The sequence below is a fragment of the Fistularia commersonii genome, chromosome 3 (assembly GCF_037954325.1).
Source record: "Fistularia commersonii isolate RoL2024-O1a breed Wild chromosome 3, RoL_Fcom_v1.0, whole genome shotgun sequence".
Lineage (NCBI taxonomy): Eukaryota > Metazoa > Chordata > Actinopteri > Syngnathiformes > Fistulariidae > Fistularia > Fistularia commersonii.
In genome coordinates this window covers 10,561,988-10,587,980 of record NC_141286.1, presented here as the reverse complement: position 1 = coordinate 10,587,980, position 25,993 = coordinate 10,561,988, and the positions used below count along the sequence as shown (strand labels likewise).

The 25,993-nt window shown below is 50.9% G+C and overlaps 3 protein-coding genes across 7 annotated transcripts in view; 1 reads left to right on the top strand and 2 right to left on the bottom strand.

Moving 5' to 3' along the window:
• fchsd2 (FCH and double SH3 domains 2) overlaps nucleotides 1–3,156 on the bottom strand; it is a 29,552-nt gene extending 26,396 nt beyond the window's left edge. The window contains exon 1 of one of the 2 annotated variants that reach the window (XM_086176936.1): nucleotides 2,786–3,156. In XM_086176936.1, coding sequence (XP_086033062.1) covers nucleotides 2,786–2,806 — 21 coding nt within the window. In that variant the 5' untranslated portion in view covers nucleotides 2,807–3,156. The remainder of the gene's footprint in view (nucleotides 1–2,785) is intronic. The other variant, XM_086176928.1, reaches the window with a different exon arrangement.
• p2ry2.1 (purinergic receptor P2Y2, tandem duplicate 1) lies at nucleotides 1,312–7,941 on the top strand. Of its 2 annotated transcripts, XM_086176978.1 has the most exons (7): nucleotides 1,312–1,425; nucleotides 3,885–4,648; nucleotides 4,731–4,946; nucleotides 5,677–6,031; nucleotides 6,277–6,445; nucleotides 6,524–6,869; nucleotides 6,949–7,941. In XM_086176978.1, exons 3-7 carry the CDS (start codon nucleotides 4,941–4,943, stop codon nucleotides 7,141–7,143), a joined length of 1,071 nt encoding a protein of 356 aa, XP_086033104.1. In that variant the 5' UTR covers nucleotides 1,312–1,425; nucleotides 3,885–4,648; nucleotides 4,731–4,940; the 3' UTR covers nucleotides 7,144–7,941. The 2 variants fall into 2 exon arrangements, with proteins under 2 accessions (XP_086033104.1, XP_086033113.1); XM_086176987.1 differs by lacking the exon at nucleotides 1,312–1,425 and having other exon boundaries at nucleotides 3,251–4,648.
• relt (RELT TNF receptor) lies at nucleotides 7,478–24,007 on the bottom strand. Of its 3 annotated transcripts, none has more exons than XM_086176958.1 (11): nucleotides 23,848–24,007; nucleotides 16,884–16,958; nucleotides 16,705–16,797; nucleotides 14,893–15,083; nucleotides 14,697–14,749; nucleotides 13,523–13,777; nucleotides 10,547–10,627; nucleotides 10,280–10,358; nucleotides 9,742–10,125; nucleotides 8,205–8,330; nucleotides 7,478–8,122 (listed from the first exon to the last, which is right to left on the bottom strand). In XM_086176958.1, the coding sequence occupies exons 2-11, from the start codon at nucleotides 16,923–16,925 to the stop codon at nucleotides 8,119–8,121; spliced, it is 1,308 nt and encodes a 435-aa protein (XP_086033084.1). In that variant the 5' UTR covers nucleotides 16,926–16,958; nucleotides 23,848–24,007; the 3' UTR covers nucleotides 7,478–8,118. The 3 variants fall into 3 exon arrangements, with proteins under 3 accessions (XP_086033084.1, XP_086033074.1, XP_086033092.1); XM_086176948.1 differs by lacking the exon at nucleotides 23,848–24,007 and adding an exon at nucleotides 18,070–18,168; XM_086176966.1 differs by lacking the exon at nucleotides 23,848–24,007 and adding an exon at nucleotides 18,070–18,168 and having other exon boundaries at nucleotides 14,893–15,080.
• Nucleotides 24,008–25,993: the final 1,986 nt, after the last annotated feature.

Here is a 25,993-nt window from a genome sequence, read left to right as displayed (position 1 = left end):
GAGTCATTTGTGGAATGAATGAACACAGAATACATGCTTCCCAGAGGACCGCATGATTGGCCAGGTGAGGCCAGCTAGCAGGTGGGCATGTCTCTCGGTGAGAGTCCGGACACAGGGGTCGTCACATTGGAGACTAAAGTCACTGCCCAGATTCTACGAATGACTGACAGTCGTCATCATGGTAATCATTTACTGCATTGTTTTTGGAGTGCCGATGATTAACTGAAGGGGCCACCTGTCAAACACAAGGTTTAGCTGTCAATCACAGGGCAGCATAAGAAGACCACTCACCCTCTTATTAACACCTACAGACAATTTACAGGCTTCAAGGAATCTGTTGACTGTATTTTGGACTGTGAGAGAAAGATGGAGAACCCTGAGAGAACCCAGGCAGGAGAATGTGGAGAACTCCACAGAGAGCAAACTCTGTTAAGAGAGCATGGAGACCACACAAAGACGATCCACTCAGGAGAATATGGAGAACACAAAACAGTGCGAACACAAGCAAAGGAAACTGGAAGACACATGCAGCAGAACCTGGAGAGAACCCAGGCAGGGATGACCTCCATTTAGAGAACCCAGGCCAGACAGCATGGAAATGCAAAACAAAGAACCCCGGAAGGAGAAACTGGAGAGAAACCAGGTAGTAGAACATGGAGAACTCTACACAGAGAGAACCCAGGAAGGAGAACCTGAGAGAACCTAAGCAGGAGAACATGCAGGCTGTGAAGGTGAACCTGATACCTGTGTATCTGTGGATGCGTGGGGAAATACTGCAGTATGTGTAGTGCTTCATAGAGTACACACACTGGGCAGGTGACCACCGGTAGAACAGTCTCCCCATGTGAAGTGGGTGAACATCTATTCCATGCCCGTCAGGAAGAGACTCAAGAATAGGGTCTGCCGGAAGATTTTCCATGGTCCACACAAATTATTCCTCCTCCATCATCTGACATGACATCACACTAATACCAGGGTCTCAGAAAAAATCTCTGCGGAGGGGCAACCTTTGTGCTCTGAGTCCAACGGCCAAAACGGAACCGAGGCCTCGCCCTCGCCCTCTATGTGCATGCGTGCGCGCAAACACACACACACACACACACACACACACACACACACACACACACACACTCGTGCACACACACTCTCCTGCCAGCACAGTCACTGTGAAGGTCATTGTGTATTGTCGGGTGCATTCCATCGGTCATTCACCGGCACAACAGTGGGCAAATTCATGACTCTTCTAGACAAAACAACAACAACAACACACACACAGTAGCACAGCCCCCCCTCCCCTTCATCTGCTGTGTCTTTGAAGATAAGGAGGGAGTGGTTCATCACATTAGCAGAGCAAAATGCCTTCGCCTGATTTCACCTTCCACCACTCAAGGCAGAGGAAGGGCAGACAGCGGCGACGGTGGCGAGGTAGGAGACGCGGCGGCCCGGGGAGGGGGTGAGGAAGAGGATTTCAAGGCCAACAACAGATGGTTGGTTGGCAAGGAGAAGGAGGAGACGATAGAGGGAAGAAGATGTTTGAACTCACAGGGTGGACTCTGTACCGACTCAATTCATGCATTCATCTGACAAAAGGGGTGGGGAAGGGGGGTCATTCCCCTGCCTACACAGAGACACCGCCTGTCGATACTCAGATTGATTTCTGTTGTGTGTGTGTGTGTGTGTCCTGTTGAGTGCCGTCTTGGTGGCCAAACTCATTCCAACTCAGGGGATTAATAACGCTAATCCCATCCTATTGCCGCCATTTAACGTTGGTACTTTCTCGCGTTAGCCTGCATCTGCTGCCCTCATCCACTTTAATTACAGCCTCCTATTTACATCGTGCCCACGATTACAGGGAGAAGATAACGGGCCGTCGTCACATCAATAAGGTTTAAAGTTCAATGTTATTCCACATCGAGCAATAAGATCATTTGACGACTTGGATATAAAAAGAGGATGTGATCAGCTCTGGTGTGAGGGACCTCCTGCAGCCATCTTTCACTGGAACCCCGTGGAGGGGTTGTGTGCAGCAGACGTCCTGAGACGCAGACAGCTGTGTGTGGTGGTGGGAAACATCTAATTATCTGAGCTAATCTCAGCCTTGAGAGTGTTTAAATGAATGCACATACAGACATACGCCACACACTAGTTTGCACGATTTATAGGGATGCAATGGTACCGGTTGTCATTTTATAATCTGTGTGTGTGTGTGTGTATGTGTGTGTGTCATACTGAGGGTACGGGGAGCAACGTCTCATTATCAGAGCTAATCTCTGCCTTGGACGTGTCAAAATAAATACACGCACTTGCAAGTTTTATAGGAATGTGTGTGTGTACGTCTTTTTAACAAGCGTCTCGCGCGTGTCCCACACAGCTGGTCGGGCTAAGCTGACAGTGACGGCTAGGGGAACTGCTAGCTTGCGCTCTCCTCGATAATGATCCGCACATCCCCGTGTAACGGCAACCCTTGAGCGGGATGCCACCGTGAGAATCCCGCCCCTCCGCCGCGGTGTCGCGTATTAGCGCCCCCCCCCTACTCCCACGACGTTTCCCGACGTAAACACAAACCCGCCTCCCGCTAGCTGGTTCATGCTAAACGGACAGATGCATATCGATGTCACTGGGTTACAACTAGCTAGCAGCTAGCTAGCAGGGGGCTTCGACCCCCCCCCTCCCATTCAGCCGCACTGCCCCTATTTGTTTATATTTTATTTTTTATTTACAAAAGCCCCCACTCACCCACCCGTCTGCCGTCTCCCTTAACAAAACATAACGGGCTCCCACTCACCTTCCTCGGCGGCGGCTGCATCTTGGAGTTATTGACATGGATGGTACTTCCCCCTTGTGAGATGTATCGTAAATTCCGTGAGAGAGGAGGGAGACAGGAGAAGCAAGGGAAGGGGGGAGAAAAAATAAAAAAATAATAATATTCCCACGTCCTCGGAGCAAAAAAAGATAAAAGTCCTCCCCCCTGCGAGCGACAAGGGAGGCGAGAGGGGAGTCAGATTCGAACCCCGGCGGCCATGATTGATGGCGGATGGCCGGGGGTTGCGGAGCGCCGAGCCGGAGCCGAGGGCGACGCGGGGGAAGAGTACTCGTGTTCGGCTGCTCGACGACCGGAGTGTGGCGTTCGCTATGCTGAAGGGGGGAAGCAGGGCGGGGGGAGACTGCACAGGGGAAGGGGATGGAGGATGTTAACGGGGAGGGGGGAGACGCCGTGCAGGGATTGGTCCGGTAGCGCCCCCGTGTGGACACACACGGGGGCAGAGACCCGCAGAGACGATTATCTGCAAAAGTAAATATAAATGTAAAAGTCTGAAAAGTCCACATTCAGAGCTTTCTGGGTTGAAATATCGCCCTGTGCTCTCCTGGGGATCATCGGTATGTATACCCAGATCCGTGCAGACCTGAAGGGGTCACCTGGGATCCTGAGGGAACAATTAAAGGAAAAACCTAGTAATGAAGGGTAACTCGCCGAGTCAGTAAAGCTTTATTTATTAATTTATTTATTATTAAATAAATACATTTATTTATTAATTTATAATATGTGTGTGTAACTTTGTTAGTACTTTAAACATCAGTAGAAAAAAAATTTGAGTCTCTGTGGAGAAAAACAAGGGAATGAAAACTGATTAGTATGACGGATTTTGGGAGAGTCAATCACGGGGGAGAAGCTTAATTCGGAAGAGTCAGCTGTCAATCACAGAGACGTTCATCGGTTCTTCACACCTTCGGAGGTGTCAATGGACCTACTGCTCTGGGACTGTGGGGAGACGACAGAGAACATGGAGAGGACCCTAAATTTGAGGTGCTGACGTCCAAACTATCTGTCGATAAATAATCAATGCATTGTGTTATAACAGTGTTCTTCACTGTCTTCGTTAAAGGAACCTGTGGCAGAACCCAATACCGGAGCAGACGAGACTTCAGAACCTCTGCATGTCCCCTTGGGATAGCACCTCCTGCTTCAGCACTTTCTCCTGACCTGGAGTCTTCTTCAGCTCAGACCAGAAGGAGTGAGGAGACATCTCCTCAGAGGCGGGTTCTTTAATTCATGGCTCCTACTGAGGAGGAGTAGGAGGTTGACTCCATGTAATCATTAATATACACAGTCTGTGGAGCATGTGAGCCATTAAGTTCTCTTTGCCTTTTAGCTTAGATCCTCCTAACGCCCAATGGAACCCAGAGGAACCCTGAGGAACCCAGAAGAACCCAGGTACCTGGTTTGGAGGAGGAAATGGCCTCACTCCCAGGGGGTATTTGTCAGTATCTGTGAAACTTCATGAAGGTATGACAGGGTCCGCCATTGTATTTCAAAGTACACACACACCCACCCACGCACGCACGCACACACACACACGCATGCCTTGATTGACAGCGCAGACGCCACTGGGTGTGTGTGCAGCAAACTCAACAAGAGCCTGTGTGTGTCAGTGTGTGTGTGTTTTTCCAGATCTTTTGACCAGAGAAGCAGTTCCAAAACCAACATCTGAGATGTTCCTGCTGTAGGTGATGGGACATCAGAGGTGGTCCATGATTCCTCCTCCCTGGCAGTCCTTACACCCCTCACTCACACCCATGATTGTAGTCATCTCAGTGTGTTTGAGGAATATTTACGTTCTGCTAACCTCGGTTTCCCACGTCTCCGAAGGTAAATATCTATCGCCCCCTCCCTGTCCGCCTCGGGCCCCAGCCTCTGATTGGCTGTTGACGGGCCACGGCTTGCCTTTAAGGACACCACAGACAGCCGACGTACACATTCAGGCGAGTAGCAGGGGAGCGGCTCACCACGACCAGACGCCGGATTATTGGAGGGGCAGCGTGGGCCGCAGGTGACTCGGCGCCGGTTCCGAAGCCTTCTGCCCCCCAGGTCTACCTGCTGGAGCGGAGCACCAGGACCAACAGTAGCATTAGAGAAGAAGGGGAAGAAGAAGAAGCAGGAAATGCAGGTGAGACTGAAAGTACAGAAGAAGAGAAGAGATGAATATATAACAGTGGATAATGGAGTATACAGGCACACTCAGGGTTTGTGTACGTGTGTGTGCATGTGTGTGCATGTTTTGTTTGTGTGTGTGTGTGTGTATGAAGCCATAACTAGGCCCCGCCCCCCTCCCCCCCGAGGGTGTTGGAGAACTCAAACATGTAAAGTGGTGAGAACATGAACATGCTCTACTGGAAGTCCTGAAGGTTCCTCAGCCTCTCTGTGACCTCTGACCTGTGACCTCACCACCCCCACTAATGATTGACCTGAGGGGCCCTGCTGCTCTGCACGGCCCTGGAGGTCCAGCCAGAGGACACTAAGGTGACCTCTGTTCTTCAGGGGAGGAGAATATAGAACCCCCACATCTCACAGCAGGAGGTTCTGTCTTTGGTTACAACTGGGCTCTCCAGGTTCTCCCTCCTGGGGAATCCCTGATTTTTCTCTCCATGTTCTCCTGCCCGAGTTCTCCAGGTTTTTTTCCTCCACCGTCCCTAAACAGTGATAGGTCCAGAGTGAATGTTTTTTTTATGTCTGATCCCTCCGGGTTAAGCCCTGCCCCTGGGGCAGCCTGATTGGCCGCAGCCCTTCGAGATCCTTAGGCAGTGAATGGCTAAATGAATCACATTTCAGGAATGCAGACGTTATGAGTCACTTTACAGGATGTGTGTGTATGACCTTCTCCTCCTGTCGTTCCTCAGCAGTTCCTGTCTCCCACGATGGCACCGTGGGAGGGAAACGCGTCTTTGGTGACCAAAGGCTCGGCCTACCACTGCAAGTTCAACGAGGACTTCAAGTACATCCTGCTGCCTGTCAGCTACGCCCTAGTGTTCGTGCTGGGCCTGGCTCTCAATTCCACTGCATTCTACATCATCGTGTTCCGCATCAAGCGCTGGAGGCCGTCCACCATCTACATGTTCAACCTGACAATGTGTGACACGCTCTACATCTTCACACTGCCCTTCCTGGTCTACTACTACGCGGATGAGAACGACTGGCCCTTCAGTGAGCCACTCTGCAAGCTCATACGCTTCCTCTTCTACACCAACCTGTACGGTAAAGATCTGGAGGTGCATCCATCCATCCATCCATCCATCCATCCATCCATCCATCCATCCATCCATCCATCCATCCATCCATCCATCCATCCATCCATCCATCCATCCATCCATCCATCCATCCATTCTTCTTCAATTAGCTGAAGGGTGTGGGTTGTAGGAGCTCCAGTAGAAGCCCATAGGCAGCATGGTACAGACTGGTGCACCTTCAGGTGTTTCCTCTCCATCCCTCCTCCCTTGCAGGCTCCATCCTGTTCCTGTGCTGCATCAGTCTCCACCGCTTCCTGGGGATCTGCTACCCGGTGCGCTCTCTCCACTGGCTGAGCACCCGTAGGGCCTGGCTGGTATCGGTGGCGGTCTGGGTCTGCGTGCTCTTCTGCCAGGCGCCCATCCTCTACTTCTCCAGGACCAGGTACAACCCGACCTCCTCCACCTGCTAGTCTTCTCAAGATTAGCCCTCTTCACCCACCTGGTGGTCCTCCTCCTCCAGGGATGTGGGCGCCGGGAGGGTCTGCTACGACACCACCAGCCCGGAGCACTTTGACAACTTCCTGGTCTACAGCTCGGCCATGTTGGTGCTAATGTTCGCCCTGCCCTTCATGGTGGTGATGGTATGCTACGTGCTGATGGCGAGGAAGCTTCTGCAGCCAAGCTGGAGCTCAGGGGGGGGGCGTGGCGGAGAAGATGGCGGCCTCGCAGCGCGGCGCATCAAGCAGAAGTCGGTGAAGATGATCATCATCGTGCTGGCGACATTTATACTGTGCTTCCTGCCATTCCACGTCACCAGGAGCCTCTACTATTCCTTCAGATACCTCAGCCAGGCCAACCCGGCCCAGGTGAAGACCACGAACCCCACCCGGTAGAATCCGTCAAACAGAGTCATGGATTTGGATGTTGTCCTCCTCCTTCTTGCAGATCAGCTGCAACCTCCTGGAAGCGTCCAGCGTGGCCTACAAGGTGACACGCCCCCTGGCCAGCGCCAACAGCTGCATCGACCCCATCCTGTACTTCCTGGTGGGGCAGGACACCCGCTCCACCCTCACCCTCAGAAGCAAGGCGCAGAGCGTGATGCCCACCGACGTCGCCCAGAACCTGACCAGCAGGCTCTAGGGGTGGCGGGTGGGAGCAGCAATGTTGACACCCTCATCCTTTTGGTTCCCCTTGGAACTCTCGGTTGGTTGGGGTTTGGACTGGAGAACAGTTCTCCATTGGAGTACGAGATCTCGTGTGCGTGTGTGAGTGTGTGTTATAAAGCGGATAGAGGGAAGTAAAGAAGGGAAAATAAACAAGTGTTAAGGATAGGTAAAAAATATAAATATGGGAACATCCAATGGGTACATATTAGTGCTTTGACTCACCACTAGAGGGAGAAGCTGCGCAGCTAATGGAGCCTCAGCCTTCAAGGACACACGCACACACTCACAAGCACGCACACTTTGCATCAAGTGTTTAAAATACATCTCTTTATTTCAAGAGTGGGAATTATACAGAAATAAATCCAGCCTACGAAGCCTCCGTCCATCAGCAGCACATTGAAGGGCATCCATTAAAAACACATCAAAAGGGAAACATGGGAAAGTGACCCCTCTGCCCCACGGTTGATTAAAAGGTCATGGAGGTCACGGCATCCCCAAGGGGGCGGACTCTAATCCATCCATCTCAAGGAGCCACGTTCTCACTCTCTCTCCATGCTATTTACAAATGTACAAAGATTTACAAGATTTTCTACAAAATATGAGATTCGGCCATGGGTCGGGGGGTGTTGGAGTTGTGGGGCTCCCTGCCCACCCGCCACCGCCAAGGTTTGGCATCTGATCCACTCCTCTGTAATGGTATTCCATACCTGCGACCCCTTCACTGCACACGGGAAAAAGGAGCACTGTGTTTGGGTCTATTTCTTGTGTTTCTGCCCTCCCCCCCTTGAAATACTACTATTCATACTTCTAATAATAAATAGTATTATTGCCAAACAAAGTCTTTTTTTGTGGGGGGGTTGGCTGTTGTCACGCCGGGTGTGGAGTCATCCTCAGATGTTGAGGTTTTCTCCCGTGAGGTAGGGTTTTGGTCCGACGCCGCTCCCCGCCTTCACCTGGAGGGATGGGGAGGCAGGGGTCGTTATGGCGACAGGAGATCACTGATCCTGACCTGACGTGACGAAAGAGAGGTCGTACCTCCTGGTGCCCGAGGAGGAGGAGAAGGGCCTCCCGCCGAAAAGTGAGCTGTGCTTTTCCTGCGTGGATGCCCTGGGTTCCGCCGGCGGCGGGGGCTTCTGCTCGGGGATCTGGGCCACCTGGAACCTAAAGGTCCAGACAAGAGACCTGAGTACTTACCGCAGTACTGTGTCTCACTAAGTACTTCTAGCAGGTCAGCTTCATTTTAACTGTCAATTACAGCAGAACCTCAACTCCCGAGCGCATCCACTTAGGAGGTTTCAGATCCAAGCCGTTGCTCAGTGGGTGTTCTGCTTTGTGATCGGAGCCATAATCTGAGTTAGCAGTGAGCCGGATGAGCCTTTGACACCAACATGTCTGCCCGTGAAGGGGCGTTTAAAGATTGTGGGAGGGGTCGCCCACCACTAGTTAGCTCAGATAGAATCATGGAGAAATACGGCCCCGGTGTGTGTGTGTGTTGCGGACTCGTCCGTGAAGACGAGTGATTGAGAGCGTCATCTGTGAGAAGGCAGGAGACGTTACAGGGATTTTGTGCAGCAAAAGGCGGTAATGTGGACCGATGAGGCGTCGGAAGATTATTTCAAAGCCTGTCGGGGACAGTTTGATGGTTTTAGAAAGAGGAGCGGTTTCACTCCATCCAAATGGAGTTTAGACAAAGTGTAGCAAAGGGTGCATGCTACATTTAGACATACATTATAGCATTACGTGTGAAGCCAGTGAGCTAAGTTAAGCATCAAATGAAGGACTGGGACATCTTTGTCCCATCTTCAAGCTAAACACACTTAATTAAATCACTATATTTCTCTTTTATGTAATATTATTTTTACCGTAATTTCTGGACTATAATCTGCTACTTTTTTCACACTGTGGTTAATTTATAGATTTTTTTGGGCTAACAAGCTTCATGTCACCAAAACATTTAGCCTCGTCACATTGGACCAATGAAATTACAGTGAAATTTTCAGGCTGTTCCGTTCCGGAACTGAATAAGGTGATTTTAATGGTTTTAGGGCGCAGGAGGAAGACGAAGATAGTGATCAACTGGAGTACGATAAAGCAGGGATAGAAAATGGATGGACTTTTCCTTGTGTCATTTATTATTAATCTTGCCATGTTACAGGCACTGTTCGGGCAAAAAGCATTTCAAGTGCGTCTTTGTAGATGTTACTGGTATGTATTTAACTAAAAGTTTAAAAAAAATGTTTTTGTGCTACATCTTTCTGTGTAAATATCTCATGTTACAACGTGGACACCTGCGGCGTATAGACAAATGCGGCCTATATGTACACATATATATATTTATTTATTTTCAGCCAGTGCAGCTTATATTCAGGTGCTCTCAATAGGTCGTAAATTACGGTACATGATTTAAAAGCAGGTGCCCAAAGCGGGGTACTGGAACAGATAATAGCATTTCAATTCAATTTAAAGAGGAAATAGAATTTGACATATGAGTGAGTGTTCAAGGGAACACAACAGACTCCTAACTCAAGGTATTGCTGTACTACAAGGTGTGTGTGCTGGTGGTAGTACTTACCTGCCCACTGAGAGGACTTTCAGCTCCCCGTCCTTCCTCTCCTTCTCCTTGGCCTCGCCGCTGTAGGGCCTCCCTGGTGCCGTGGTGGTGGCGGCCTGCGTGTGGCGCATGTCTACGCACGGACCGGCCGGCGGGGGGTTCCTCTGCTGGTGGCCGTCCACAGACGGCAGGATGAGGCTCTGCGGCGGCGGCCTGAGCGGATCCTTCAGGGACTCCAGTGGGGGGATGAGGATGGGTGGCCATTTCCTCTGGGCGCAACGCGAGCAGCGGTATCCGTGCCGTGGCGCCAGGCCCGACAGGCCGGAGATGGTGTGGAGGTGGGACTGGTGAGGGCAGAGCCGGGGCAGGGAGCAGAACGTGGAGAGGGGTGAGAGCATCGGGAACCTGCAAAGGGTCACAGAGGGAACGTCAGCAAGGAACAGCGGAGAACTGAGCCCGCGAGGACGAGGATTCTGGATACGCTAACGCTGGCCGCCATCTTTTATGCTCCATCCAACAGGAAGCTGTGCAGATGTGGGTCTGTGTGTGTTTGTCATACTTGATGGAGGAGCCTTTGTTCACAGCCATCTGCTTGCTCTCGTACTCCAGCAACAGCTCCTCCAGAGCAGCGGCGTTTTCTGGAAACCATAATTGGAGGGTAAATAATAAGAAGGTGAAGTACTTCGTACTGTGTACTACTGCAATACTCAGGCAGAGTACTCTTCAAAATACTAGCAGTGTCGAGTCACACACACACACACACACACACACACACATTCAACCTCTCCGCCACAGGTTCTACATGGGCAACCGCCGCCAGACCCACCTTTCTTCTCAGTGATGAGACGCACCAGGATGCTGATGGTGTCCTCGTTCATGTCGTCAGAAATGTATGGACAGCTGTTACCTGGAGCAAGAAATGGAGGCTGAATATACTACATATATATTTATATATATGTATGTGTGTGTGTACTTTTTGTTGGTTGCTTTTGATAAAAGCGTCCGCCAAATGACTGTAATTTAATGTGTTTGTATAGCGAGAGAGAGAGAGAGAGAGAGTATGTAGGACACAAGAAGTACTTTTATCTTGTAGATCCCAAATCTGCTCAATAAGTCTTGACGAGTTGCATATGCGCTGAAGGCAAAAGACACCGTAAAATACTCCAAAGTAAATGTCTGAGTATTTGTACTCGGACGTCTTGGGCTGCGTTTGGAGTTGGGACAGACAAGCTGACAATGAAGAGCAAACTCCGGTCACGGTGAGAATAACATGACCTCAATGACAGGAAGATCTGCTGCAAGGTATTTGTGTTGCACTGCAATATTTTCACAGAGTACGTTTGTAGTTCCAGTGCACATATGTAAGTATGTTTGTGTGTGTGTGTGTGTGTGTGTGTGTGTGTGTGTGTGCTTTACATCTCCACTACAACAACTAAACTCTGGCCCTGAATAAGCAGATCCGCTGTGTGAACGCTGCAGAGTTCACACAGTGCACGTTAGTGCCGTGCACGCCGGGCGGACTGATAAGGATTCATGTGGATGGCTGAACAGCAGAGAATAGATACACCACCATGGCAACGCCCGGGGCATCCCATAATAGCGGAGTAAGGCATCTGAGAGGAGAGCAACGAGGGTGCTGGGGTCGGGAATAGCTCGCTCAGCAATTCGTTTTCTCTATCTCTGTGAGGGCCGGTTAGAGCCAGGCCGGGCAGAGAACCCGGATCTCCGGGTGGAACGAAGGCCCAGGTTCTCCAGCTTCTCTTACTGGGTTCCAATGTCAAGCTTTGTTTTGAGCGTAACCCAAAAAAAGTCAAAAAGTCAAAGTCAAAAAGTCAGTGTATTTAGAAACACGGATATGGCAGTGTCTGTGTGTGTGGTCAGGTTGCGGTGTGTGTGTGTGTGTGTGCATGTGTGTGTGTGTGTGTGTGTATCTGAGGTGAAAATTTGACTCCAGAGATATGCCTGTATGTGTGTATGTGTGTGTGATTCAACCCTTCGTGCATAACTGCCGTGAGGCGGTAACAATAGCTCCGTCTCCAAGGCGGCTGTTGTTATGGGAGGGGAGCAGAGGCGGGCTAACAGAGCCCATCCCCATCCACCCAGATCATGCCATTGGCTGAGCTCGCGTCGTGTGAGCTCACCGGCCTGCGGCCATGTTTCCGGTCAAGGGTGTAAAACCGGCGCTCAAAACATGGCCGACACTCAAGAGGCGGTGGCGCCAACAGTGTATAAACTTGTGTTACCTGGGGGGCGAGCAGCCTGAGCATCATATGACACACACAGCCGAGGGTTCGACCCCCCACCCCGTCCAACCCCCATCCCCTCACCCCTCTAGGTATTCCCCCCAAAGCCACAAACATGGCCGCTTACATAACGGCGGTGGCGGGAACAGGATCCTATTTTTTCCGATCATCTTCCCAACCTCACACACTGGAGGCCTTTGTCTGCTTTTTGTGTGTTTTCTTTCTTTTTTTGCATCAGCTGTTCCGAGGTGCTGCTGAGGGAACTGCCGTAAGCTAGGCTATGGCATGCAGGTCGGGGCCTGAAAGTGCTACGCTAACTGCTAATGCACGGAAGGCTGTATTTAATGCTTCTTGTCAACTTCTCATTATTTCTAAAAGCACATGCTTATAGTATTTTGCTAGTTTTTGCCCAGATGAGGACGAAAGGCGAGGAGTTGATTGAATAATTGAACCGCTGAGCTGGAGCAGTGTCAGGTTCACAGACGGAATGGGGGTGGATGAGATGTCGGGCGGACGTGTGTGTGAGTGTGTGAGAGACAAAAGGCAGAGATCACATTCAGAGAGCCTGAGAGGGTTCGCCATGCCACGCTGGTCTGGCCCCGCCCCCATGTCTGGCCCTGCCCCCTGGACTCACCCTATGCAATGGCCGGCTTCACCCCCCCGCCCCCAAAGAGCCAGCAGGTGACGGCAGGGAAACCCAGCCCAGCTAAATCTGTTTACCTGTGTGCATATCATCTGTGTTGCCCATGCATGTCAGCCCAACAAACACACACACACACTTAAGTGTGGGCAGTAATAAAATAAAAACAGAAGTGCTCTGCAGGTGTCTGATCCTGTTAGCGTGTGCTAGCTAATGTAGGTGTAGCTTGGCAGCTGGCCGGCGTGCACGTGGAGATTTAGAGACACTTTCCATGTCCTTTGAAAATAAAAACCCAGAAGACAGCCTGAGGAACAGGAGGCAGGTGAGCAAAGAGGATTATGGAGCAGCTGGAGGCGGGACTTAAGTCAGATCATCAGGTAAAGGTGAAAGGGCTGGGGAGGGCAGTGTGTGTGTGTGTGTGTGTGTGTGTGTGTGTGTGTGTGTGTGGGCACACATCCCCTTTATGTTTCCTGTTGGGGTCACTAGCTGAACCCCCCTGCCCACCACTCCCCCGAGTGCTCACCCATGGGGTTCGGCTCCACGCCACCACAAAGAGCACAGTAATGGTGGAAACCTCTGGATTCACCCCTGCCGCCTTTGCTTTCCTGGAAATGTCTGCGCAAGAGGCCCCTCCCCGTTTTATCCATCCGGAAAATTCCAACAATCACAGTTCACCCCCACGGTGGAGGGGTCAAAGGTTAAATCAGCCGGGATTTGAAAAAGTTAAATAAACCCCTGCAGTGTGGCCAGGGGGCGGAGCTTGAAGTTCAGCAGCTGCAGAAGACAGCGAACCTCATCACAATCATGTGCTAATTTAACATTTCATGCTAGGTAAAATCCAGACAAGACCCCCCCACCCACCCATTTCCCCCACCCCCCAAAGTCCCCCCCCGGCCAATAACAGCCCATTGCGCCTCACCTTCCTTCTGCGGCGTTGATGCCTCCTCGTCGCCGCCCTCCTTCTCGCCGCTGCAGCGGTAGCCCTTCTTCTTCAGGATGTTGCAGATGAGGATGCCCAGCAGGCCCATCACGCAGAAGATCGGCACCAGCGCGAACACGGCGTACTCGGCAGTCTTCTCCTCAGCGCTGCGGACCACGGTGCCGTTGGCGGACCCTGATGGCCCCGATGGGCCTTTGCCCACCGTGCGCACCATCCTAGCGAGCGGCGGCGGCGCTGGAGGAACAGTGAGGTGGCAAGAGTCAGATTAGAGTCTTCTGGAAGATCTGCTTAGCACCTGGAGAGGAGGACTACGGCCCATGTGACCCTACAGAAGGCCTCTGAGTGGCTAGAATCGGGGGGGCGGAGCTACTGTCACTGCCCCTTATGATGTCACTGCCCCCTTGTGACGACATCATGCAGATATACATGGTTTGAAAGTGTTTTTAAAAAGTAGGTTCTCCTCCATGGAGGTTCTCCACAGTCAGAAGATCTCACAGGAAATAAATCAGGGAACAAAATAAACTTTCTCTTTTCTTCCTTAAATCCTTCCTTCCTTCCTCTCTCTTTTTCTTTCCTTCCTTTCTCAATTTTTTCCCTCCTCTCTCTTTCCTTCCCTCCTTCCTTTCTCTCTTTTTTTCCTTCCTTTCTTCGTTTCCCTCTTCCTTCCTTCCTTCTTTTCTCTCATTCCTTCCCCCTTTCTCTGCTTCCTTCTATCCTTTGTCTCTGTCCATTTATCTTTCTTTCCTCCCCCCTTTATCTTTCCTTCTATACTTTGTTTTTGTCAATTTTTCTCTTTCTTTCCTTCCTTCATCTCACTTTCTGTCTTGCCTTCCTTCTTTCCCCCTTTCTATCTCTGCTTGCTTTGATTTCTCCATCTCTCTCTCTCTCTCTCTCCTTCCTTCCTTCCTTCCTTCCTTCCTTCCTTCCTTCCTTTCTTTCTCTCATCCTCTTTCCTTCCCCCCTCTCTCTTTCTTTCCATCCTTTGTCCTTCCTTTTTTCGGTCCTTCTTTCCTTTGTCTCACTCTTTCCTTCCTTCTTCCCCCCTTTCTTTCTGGCTTCCTTTCTCTCTTTCCTTCCTTCTTTCCCCTCTCTCTTTCCTTCCTTTCCATCATCCCTTCTTCCTTCTTTCCTCTCTCATTCCCTCCTTCCCTACCTCTTTCACAGGGCCCTCTGGCGGAGGTGTCTCCTGGGGTTGCAACGTGAAATCTGCAGAGGAGAAGAAGGAGGAGGAGAGAATCAGAGAGATGGAGGAAGAGAAGACCTCAGGAGGAACTTAGCTCGGATGTGTGCGTGCGTGTGTGTGTCCACTCTGAATGCGTGGGTTCTGATTGGATGTCGCCGATGGTTACCCGGGCAGACAGTCTCCGCAGATGGCGTCGGCGTGCATGGTGCCGGCGGCGTGCACGCCCCGGCTGTGCATGCCACAGGACGTATGTGCACGGCAGGGTTCCGAGTCCACGGAGTCAGAGAAGGTCCCTCTCGGGCATGGCCGACAGCCCACCTTCTCCGCCTGACCCACCGCCGGAGCTCCACCACACTGCTGCAGAACAAGGGAAAGACGAGAGGAAGAAGGGATGAAGAACAGATAGGAAGAGGAGAGGAAGAAGAAAGTCAGGCGTCCTGGTCTTTGTTTAACCCTTCAACCTCATGATCATCAAGCTCAACATCTATCCATCTATCCATCCATGTCTGCTCATCTGGGCTACTAGCCTGCTCCACAGCTGATTAGCCTTCTAGCCAGCTTGATAGCAAGGTCTGTCTATCTATTGGTCCATCTCTGTCATCTGCTAGTGTGCTACATAGCTGACCAGTCTTCTAGCCAGCTCAATAGCTATGTCTATTTCTCTGTCTACCTATCCCTCCAACCATCCCTCCATCTGCGTATGTATGTGTGCTCATCTAGATAGCTTACATAGCTACATAAGCTCGCAAGCTTGGTATATCTACCTTTCTATCCGTCTATCTATCCATCCATCCATCCTTCCACCCATCCATCCATGTAGCTTGCCACCTTGCTACATAGTTGAGCAGCCTTTGAGCTGGCTTGATAGCTGAGTCTTTCTGTCCCTCTTTCTGTCTGCTATCTATCTATCTATCTATCTATCTATCTATCTATCTATCTATCTATCTATCTATCTATCTATCTATCTATCTATCTATCTATCTATCTATCTATCTATCTATCTATCTATCTATCTATCTATCTATCTAACCATCTATGAAAATCAGCCTGCAAGCCAGCTCGACAACTAAGTCTATCTAGCAGTCTATCAGTCCATCTATCTATTGATCCATGTAGCTTGCTAGCTTGCAATATAGCTAAGCCGCCTGCTAGCTGCCTTGATGGCTAAATGTATCTATCCATTCGTATATGTAACTATCTATATATCATCAAACCGCCCATCCACCTATGTATGTCTGCCCATTTAGGTAGGTGCTACCCTGCTACATAGCTAAGTCGCCCATAAGTGACTGGATAGCTGACTCTATCTACCTGTCTGTCTGTCTGTCTATTTTTATCTATCCATCTTTCATCCATCCAGCTGTCTATGCATGTATATATATATATATATGAATGTAATTCTGTCTGCTCATCCAGGCTGCTTGCCTGCTATGTAGCTAAGCTCCATCTATCCATCTCTGTACATATAAGGCTGTATAAGTAGCTATCTATATCTATTTATTAACAGACCAATGGCTAGCCACCTAGCTATTAAGCTAGCATGCTATCTAGCTATCGAGTTGGCTAGCAGGCCACTCAGCTGTAGCACACTAGCACACTAGCAAGCTGTGTGACTTTTCTTTTCAAAAGAACTCAATTCAAAACAATTTAAGGAGCAGAGATATCTATGATTTATTTATGATTTATTTTTTAGTTGTTTTTTTTTTATTTATCTGTACCTGTTGACCTGTTGAGACCCCCCTCCCCACCTCCCCCAGATGTTCCACAGGACCGTAGTCCATCAGAAGCTCCTCAGATGACCACAGCCAGAAGAGTTACTGCAGGAGCACTGAGTTTAAAGACCACTAAAAATAACCTGCAAAATTAAAGGCTTGCGGACGCAAAGTACTAAATTCCTCCTCTAAAGCTGTCACATGAAGGCGTGTGGAGGGGGTTGTTTGTTTCAAATGGCTGGGTGGACGCAGCACATCTGCCTCACCTGAGCGGGCTCCTGTCCAGCAGGGCAACGCAGACACTCACAGATGCCTCCCCGCCCACACTGCACCGCTGCAGCTCTGCCACAGCCCAGCACCTGCGACACACACATACACACCGTCAGTGCTAACCCTCCCCTTGCGGTGACCTCCACACTGCCTGCCATGTTTCGCCCTCCCTTACCGTGAGAAGGACGAGAGCCGAGCAGCAGAGGCGGTTCCTCATCTTCCTCAGTGGTTTCTTCTCTGCACATATGACCTGGAGGAGATGGGTGGCGTTAGCTGTTGCGTCAAACAGCGAGTGGATTGACTTCAGCGGGCGTGCATGTTCCCTGTGCATGTTGAGGGTCACCTGCTCAGGTGGGTTTAGCATGGAGCCGCTCTGGCATTGACGGACTTTTAACTATTGCCATGGAGACAGAGTTCAATTACATAGCTAAGAAGGAAAAGAAACATCTGACATATCAGTTTCAGCTTCTGTTGAAGGAACCCAGGATGGGCCTCCTGCTGTGACCTGAGGAAACATCTCACAACCAAACAGCTGGCCAGGAGAGGAGACCACGCATCCCCAGAAACACACCAGGACCGTTCATGCATTCATCTACCACTCCTGGACACAAGGTGAGGAACATAGAGCCAATGGCAGCTGACACTGGAGAGAGAGACAGGGCTTAACCTGGACAGGTCAGCTGTCAATCATCTAACCATTCACTCTCTATTCACACCCATGGAGGCTTCTATGACGGCTTTTGGATTCTGAAAGATGGAGATCATGGAGAGAACCCATGCAAGGAAACATGGAGATAGCCCACAGAGGAGATCCAGGTAGGAGAACCTGGAGAGAACCCAGAAGAGAGAACATTGCGAGAACCCAGGCAAGAGAACATGAAGACTCCACACATAGAAAGCCAAGGCAGGAGAACATGGTAGAGAGAATCTACGCAGGGAAACATGGAGAGAACCAAGACAGAAGAACATGGAGAGAACCCGAAGAGAGAGAATCCAGGCAGGAGAACATGGAGGGAACACAGGCAGGAGAACATGGAAATGACTTACAGAGGGAACCCAGCCAGGAGAACCTGGAGAGAACCCTGAAAAAAGGGCCTGAAGAGAACCCAGGATGTAAAAGATGGAAAGAACACTGTCTGATTAAGATGGGCCTGTCCTGAAGTACATGATGCTTCTTCCCGATGAAGCCTCCGGGTGACAATGTAATTAGTGGGTTGAAAGAATCTGGGTGAAGAAGGAGGTTCTCTGACCCAGAACCTGGAGGAGACAGAGGGATGGAGCCTCCACCTCTGAAGGCTAGTAAACCAGGGCCAAGAAGACCAAGACGAGGAAAAGAAGGAGACTGGGGTTGGCACACTTACCCCAGAGCTACAGCCGATGAACGCAGTTGCCACGGTAACCCAGTAAGGATGAGGACAGTAATGAGTGGAAAAGAGGAGGTGGAGGAGATGAAGAGTCTCTGTGGCCAAGTGGGAGTCTCACTGTACCTGCGCGAGTCTTATAATGTCTGCGTGACCACAGACACGCCCCCGACACACCCCTTAAAATGCCGCTCAGCAAGAGTGTGAGTGTGTGTGTGTGCACGCGCATGTGTGTGTGTGTGGGTGTGTGTGTGTTAGTGTATGTGCACACATGTGTGTGTGTGTTTGAATTCGGACTTCGCCAACTTTAGTGTTTTTAAGCATTTTAAACACTAGTTATTTATTCTCTTGACCCGTGTTGACACATGGCTGGGTACACACACGCACACACACACAATGTACAGTACATGTGGGTTTGCTTACCCTCCTGAACATGGTCTGAACTTGACTTATGGGAGAATGAGTTTGTTCAGTGAACACACACACACACACACACACACACACACACACACACACACACACACACACACACACACAAACACACACACACACACAGACCAGACACAAACACACACACAGCCATAATGAGGACATTCTTTGACATGACACACTCTCCGGCCGCTGAACTCTGAAAAGAGGCTCAGAAAGTGGGCAACGACCGAGCTGTCCTCAATGAGATCCTTATAGACAGCTGAACCACACACACACACACACACACACAGAGTAGCAGTTTGCCAACATCCAGCCAAAATAGGATTATGGTTGTGGCACGGGAGCGGCGGCCGTCCAGCAGCGTGCTGCCAGAAGCCTAATTTCAGGGAGGAAGAGGAAGACCGGCTGAGGATGAAGAGGAAAATAAAGTGAAGTGGCGGATGGAGAACTGAAGGGAACCACGGCAAGAACCTCTGATAGAATGATAGCGAGGGACAAATATAGAGGCGGCTGTTAAAATGTCATTCAGGGCCAGAGCAGCGGGCTAATTACAGACACACACACACACACACGATCAAAGGAAAAAAATAGAAGTGATCAATACGAGGGCGACGGCAGGGCGAGCGGCACAGGAATGAGAGCTACAATTATCTCCTGCTGATGGAGGACCCAAAGTGGACTGGGTTCCGGAGCAACATCAGTTCATCCAAAGCTAACTCAACCTCGCTCGACCCTCAGAAACTTCTGGAGAGCTGGCAGAAAATGGAGGGAAGGATGGCCAATCGCAGGGTAGCTTCTGCGGCGGGAGGCGGCGTTTAACCGGGATGGGTCAGTTGTCAATCACAGAACTCCAGCAAGTCGTTCTACTCTGGTCACATTTTAGGGCCTTCCATGACCCTAAGCTCTGGTTTGGGATTGTGGGAGGAAGGCAGAGAACCTGGAGAACGCAGGCAGGAGAACCTTAAGAACCCACTAGAAAAAGAAATCTTCTGGGAAAACATGTCGGTCACTCTGATTTAAGTTGGAAACAAACTCATCGTGAAAATAAGGAGACAAAAGCATGTTCCCCTGCCTGGATTCTCTCCAGGTTCTCTGTCCTCAGTCCACAGTCAGCCATTGGTTCACTGAAAACTCCAAATTGTCTGAGAGGGTGAATGATTGACAGGCAAGTGGTCCAGGTTAAACCCCGCCTCCTGGCCCTGGGGGAGGCGGTGATTGGCTCCTGCTCTCATGAGTTCCTGACTCTGCACCTCAGAGCAGACAAAGCTCCACCCCCTCCTTCCAGCCAAGTTCTGCAGGAGGACAGATGAGCTCAATAACGGCAGAACCCGAGACCCCTCCGTGCAAAGGAGCGTGCATGTCCACCGTGACACGCGCTTTTCCCTAGGACAAGAAACAACAACACAGAGAGAAGATTGAAAAACATCTGATGAGACGGCGGCGTTGGTCATTATCAAAAGCCACACCACACATGACCCAGCACCTCTGCGCTGGTCCCAACAGCTAAAAATAGCAACTGCGACAAAAACATGGTAGCCTCCTGTTGTGGGGGAGGAAGGCATACGTGAGCATAGCATTAGCGTCGCTAACTGTGCTAGGCGAGGTGGTGGAGGTGAGGTGGAAGGTCACAGGTGGAGCGTCGAGTGTTTTTGCACGTCTTGAGTCCTTCCCCGTGGAACAAAACATCCTCCTGTCTGGATCAGAAGATCTCAGTCAGTAGCATGTGATCTCTGCGGCTGAAGATGATGCTTTATGCATTCAGAAGGCCTCGATATCATCCAGATTCAGACTGCCTTTTCCTCAGGGAAAGAGTCTGATGTAACGTTCCCCAACGCTTCCACTGAAGAGGACCCTTGAGGAGGAACCCTGAGGAGGAACTCTTTAGTGCAACAATGCTAGACCCCAGCAGCCATTCGCCTCCTCATTCACACATGTGGTCTCCGATGAACCTCTATCATATGTTTGGTCTGTGGGAGGAACATGCAGAACCTGGAGGAACCCCACTGGGGGGAGAACATGGAAACTCCTAACAGAAAGGTGGAATCCAACCAAGGAGTTCCTGCTTTCCTCAATAGAAGAACCCAAGCTGGACGGGGGGTTTCTGAGGTCTCCTCAGGCCTATTCAGGCCCCCTCAGGCCTCTGAAGGTTTCCCAAGGCCTCGGCAGGCCTCCTCACGCCTCAAACATCCGTGTAACCCCATTTCACCGACATGGTGAAACCGAACACCAGTGGGAAAAAAAACACCATCGGAGACGCTGTTCCAGTCGCCCTGACAACGACCCTTCCTGCTGGACTTCCCCCCCCCCCAAACACAAAGCAAAGAAGGCTGTCATTCCCAGTGTAAACAGTATGGGGGTTATCTGACCTTTGACCTTTCGTCTAAGGCCAACGCTCCTCCGGGGGGAAAGTGGAGCATGCCACAGGTCGCTGACAGCAGAGTGTGCGGGATGGTCTGACCTCTCGGGGAAACTGGGTGAATATCCGAAGAGCGCATGAAAACAAGGACGACAACAACTGCCGTCACGCACCTGGGATAGAGATAATTACTGTTTTGGTTGAGGGAGAAAACGGCCCTGCTGTTTTTCCGGAAACATCCCAGACAACCCCCCCATAACCAAGGCGACAGATACACATCTATATTTGATAATTTTTTTTTTAGGTTATCTTAAAAGCACAAGGGTGAACAAGCGTCGGGAGGAACATCATTTGACATTGGCCCCTGATCTGGCACACACACACGTGCATGGCCGCATGCATGCACACATGCATGAGCACATGCGCGCGGGGGCACACACACACACACACACACACATATACACACGTGGCAGGGACTGGTATTCAATATGTGAGTATAAAAGTGCTGCTCCAGAGCAGAGCTTCCATTTCCTGCTTTGTTGGCCACATTGTCATTACTCAGCGGTTGTTTTCAAACTGGGGTGCGTGTGTGTGTGCATGTCGCACCCCTCCCCACCTGATGGATTGTGTGGACCCCACACACACTCATCACAAAGAGGGCAACCCGGATGTGCAGCCATGCTGTGCTTGGCCGAGGAGCATTCACCCTCTCACTCACACTTTCAGATTATTATGTGTGTGGCAGGGAGAAAGAGAACCTGGTTCTCCTAAGCAGGAGAATGTGGAGAGATCCCAGGCTGGAACAGGGGGAATCCACTCAGAGGGAATCCAGGCAGCGGAACATGGAGGGAAGCTACTCAGATAGAACCCTTAAAGAAGAACATGGAGGTCCCATCAGATAGAACTGAACCAAGACCCTTGACACACACACACACACACACAATGCAGATATTATAGTTCAGTATCAGGAATGAAAACGCCACGTTGACCTTCAGCCTCCAGAAACCGACGGTGTCCAGGAAACGCTGCATCGCCACATCCTGGCATCCGGGAGCGGCGGGGCAGAGGGGCGGAGCAAAGGGTGCACCCCGTGTTGCCAAACCACCGTCAGGCCACGGCGGAGAGTTACAACAAAAACACAAGGCGGCACTGAGCGAGGCCTGGTGCGCCGCATTCCGGGTAACCTGTAATTACACGTGTGTGTGTGTGTGTTTGTGTTTATGTGCAGCGATCTGCCTCAGGTTTAAATATAAACCTGCCGCCAACCCATTACTTATCCGGTTCCTTTGGCCGTCTGAGCTTGCGCCGACCCGGACCTGCTGCCATGGAGGTCACAATCTTTTCGGCATGGGGTGACATTGCACGAGGTGGGGCCGCAGCGGCACGGGGGTGGAGTACCGCCTGGACGCCTCCCCAGCCGCTCCGTTAGCCGCGGGGCCTGGCTAATTAGTGAGCAACTGCATCTCCATAACCCAGCACTGCCGGGATGAACCGATGTTAAAATATGACGGTTGCGTGGTCTTTGCCTCGCCACCCATCTCGCCACATTCGGGCTCTTCCTCGCCCATCCCGTTTACCACAACCATCTGGGGTTTCCGAGGGCGGGACACCTATTGGGCGTCATGGGTACTGCAAAGGGGTGCATTGCCCCTGCAGCGATGCAGAATCGGGTTCTTTCTTGACTTATGCATTCAAACAGCTGAGGTTAAGGAGGTCCATGGAGGTCCACCTGGAGGTGGCCCAGAATCTCAACCTTCTCAGAGCTGCAGAGAGCTGAAGGACTGCTCAATAATTCAACAAGAATAAAAAAGGGATGTTACACAAGGCTGTGGAGAGACACGCACACACAGGTGGGGGGGGGGGGTTCTCCAAGAAACACAGGGATGTTCCTGGATGTCCAAAGGTGAGGAACCATGAGGTGACCATGATGTAGCGTGCGTCACCTCCGCTGCCAAGAAGTCCCGCCAATTCTCCTCACTGCTGGCATCAATGTTGTTTCTGAATGTGCACAGGGGAAACAACATGCACACAAACACACACTAGCACTTGCTCACACACACATACACACACACATACACACACACACATACTGGACTCTGGCCGTGTCAACAAGTTCTCTGAGGAATTCCATGATCTTTTCAACTGAGTATTAATCATAATAAGCTCGAGCCCCGGTTCGGTGTGTGTGTGTGTGTGTGTGTGTGTGTGTGTGTGTGTGTGTGTGTGCCTCTAACTGATTCAAGTGCGGGAATGTCACCATGGACAAAGGTCACGCACCGCCAGGAATGACAGACCTATTTGGAGAAGGGTTTCTCTGCCCGTGCGTGCGCGTAACCGCACACCTCATACAGGTACGAGCCCCCAATTAACGACATCATTAATTAAGAGTAATAACCGTAGAACTACTCGGCTCTTGGAAATACTACTCGGATCTACAGAGTACTTTAAACGCACACACCTCGTCAGTTAAAAATCGCGCACGATTTCGACCGCTTCCGTTTGCGGGCTACGGGACTTATGTGTGTCGGTAAAGGCTAACGTCACCACGCAGGGGACGTGTCACGGCAAGCACACGCACGCACGCACACACAGCGGTATCAATTAGTCAATCTATCCGACAATCAACCGATCGATAACAATTTAAACTTTAAATGAAGTCGAATAAACTCCTCAAACAATTATTACCGCTTAAAAAACTCCGTGTGTGTGTGAGACTGATACGCGCCTCTCTCTCTCTCTCTCTCTCTCACACACACACACACACACACACACACACGGTTACACTCCGAAGTCCCCGGAGTCGCCCCGTTACCGGAAGAGAGAGGGACGCCTGGACGCGGGATGTTACCGGCATCTTCATATCTACGGTTCAGTGCGCGTAAGCAGAAGGCCGGACATTTCCGTCTCCTCCTTCCGGATCCGACGGAGAGAGAGAGAGAGAGAGAGAGAGAGAGAGAGAGAACGTCCGGTACGGGTTCGGTCGAACTTACCGGTTCCGGTGAACTCAGTGATCCGGCGTGCGCAACGTCAGGCGGCGGGTAGCGGGACGGCGCGTCATGGAGGGGAGGTGGAGAGAGGAGGTGAAGATGACGGAGGACGAACTGAGGAGGCAGATAAAGCCCGCTGCCGGTGTTCCCCTCCGCGGCGCGCCTGGGATCGCGTGTGTGTGTGTGTGTGTGTGTGTGTGTGTGTGTGTGTGTGTGTGTGTGTGTGTGTGCGTGAGGGAAAGCGATGACTCGGTGAGCTCACTGTGCGTCAGCTGCTAACTGAAACCCCCGAGTTTGTCCGCGTGCGTGCGTGTGCCTGTGCGTGTGTGTAAGAGAGTGAGACAGGTTAAAGAAAGACACAAAGAGACACAAAGAAAGTGTGGAGGAGTGACGGCCCATTTTCCTCTCTCTCTCACACACACTTGGGGGGTTTGAAACTCCTCTTCCGCCAGGTGGGGGGCTACGGGAGGTCAAAGGTCAGACACCCACCAATTCCTGGCCACTAACACTGTGTGTGTGTGTGTGTGTGTGTAAATGTCTTGACAAAGCGCTGTATGTGTCAGTACAATTAGCTGCTTTGTGTGTTTGATGAACTGCTTCCCCCTCGTTACAGAAAATGAAATGACAAATAGTGTAAATCCACATTGTAATTACTATGTAATTACAATTACATTGTAATTACAGCTTAATTCACATCATAACCTGATGCTTAAACCACTTATGCTTGTAGATATTCTTGGATTGGGGCTAGTGGGTGTGTGTGTGTAAGTTATCACCAGGGTAAATTGTGTGTGTGTGTGTGTGTGTGTGCGCGCGTCATGAGGCGACATACAGTCAAGTCTCTGTGCTGCTGTTCCATTGACCACACAGCTCTTTACTGTTCAGTGCATGTGAATGGTGAGTGCGTGTGTTTCTGCAGAATGAGAATCACCGAGACATTTTGCAGGTCCTCTCTTAGGCAAAGCTCGGAGTCAGAGGTGACTTGGAAGGGATAAAAAAATGCCCACCAGCACGACGACCTCACTAAGATGGCAGCCAGAGTGGTGGTGTGTGTGTGTGTGTGTATGTGTGTGTGTCACTGCGAGGCGATCCTGTCACAGTACACGGCGGGCCAGTCTGACCACAGCAACAAACAAAAACAAAACGGTAGCCCAGTCGTCAGTTACGCTTGCCAGGAGACCAGAGGTGCTTCGGGACCTCTCCGATCCACGTGGATCCCTCGTGGCGTAGAAGCAAGTTCCCTTCCTTCAGGCAAAGTGACGCTTCCTGGTTCTCCTGGAGACCCACTTCTATCCCATGATGGAACAAGAACGGCCCATCAAGGTTACCGACGGGTTTATAACCACTTCACATTTATAACACTGTAAGAAGCAGGCAAGTCCTACTGGTGATAAACACACCTGCGTGGGAGAATGAAGAGGCTCAAACTGGCACCAGTGAACGTATTTAATTACAAAGGGGGAACCCACAGTGACAAAACAAGGAAACAGCTACATACAGAAGACCCCCCCCCCCTCACCCTTCCCCACCCCTCCCTGGCCCCACCTGCCTTTTTTTCCTTCGCAGCGAAAACAAAAACCACCACCCTCCGTCCCCGAGGGGGAAGGCAGCCATTTTGACCCGGCGCAAAAAAACCCCAAAACAAAACAAAAACACAAAGACAGAGATATAAAAATATGCAGTTGGATTCGTATCAGTATTTACAGAGGAGGCACGTCCACGCCAGTATTTACAACCAGGGGTTCCATCTGCGCCCAACGGGTTCCAGGCGGCGGTCGGACGAAGGGGGTTTCTTTAACCGGCTGGATCTGATTAGCCGGAGGGTCCGGATGAGCGCTTTCTTCATATCTACGGTTCAGTGCGCGTGCGAGCAGAAGGCCGGCCGATGGCGACGCTGCCTTTGCTAAACTTCCAGGATTGAATGGAGGGGAACTTCACGATTGGTTCACTGCTAAGCCCCGCCCCCCTTCTTTAATGCCCGCCTCTCAGAAAGAAGGGTCGGGGGTCTGTGGGTATACTGCAACTCCACTCTTACAGCTTTTGGCACAATATGGAACAAAAAAAAACAAAAAGGTCAACTTCTATGTCGAAGGACGTTTGTGTGTGAACGAAAGAACATGGAGGGCACGGCCCCAGAGGTCAGGGGTCA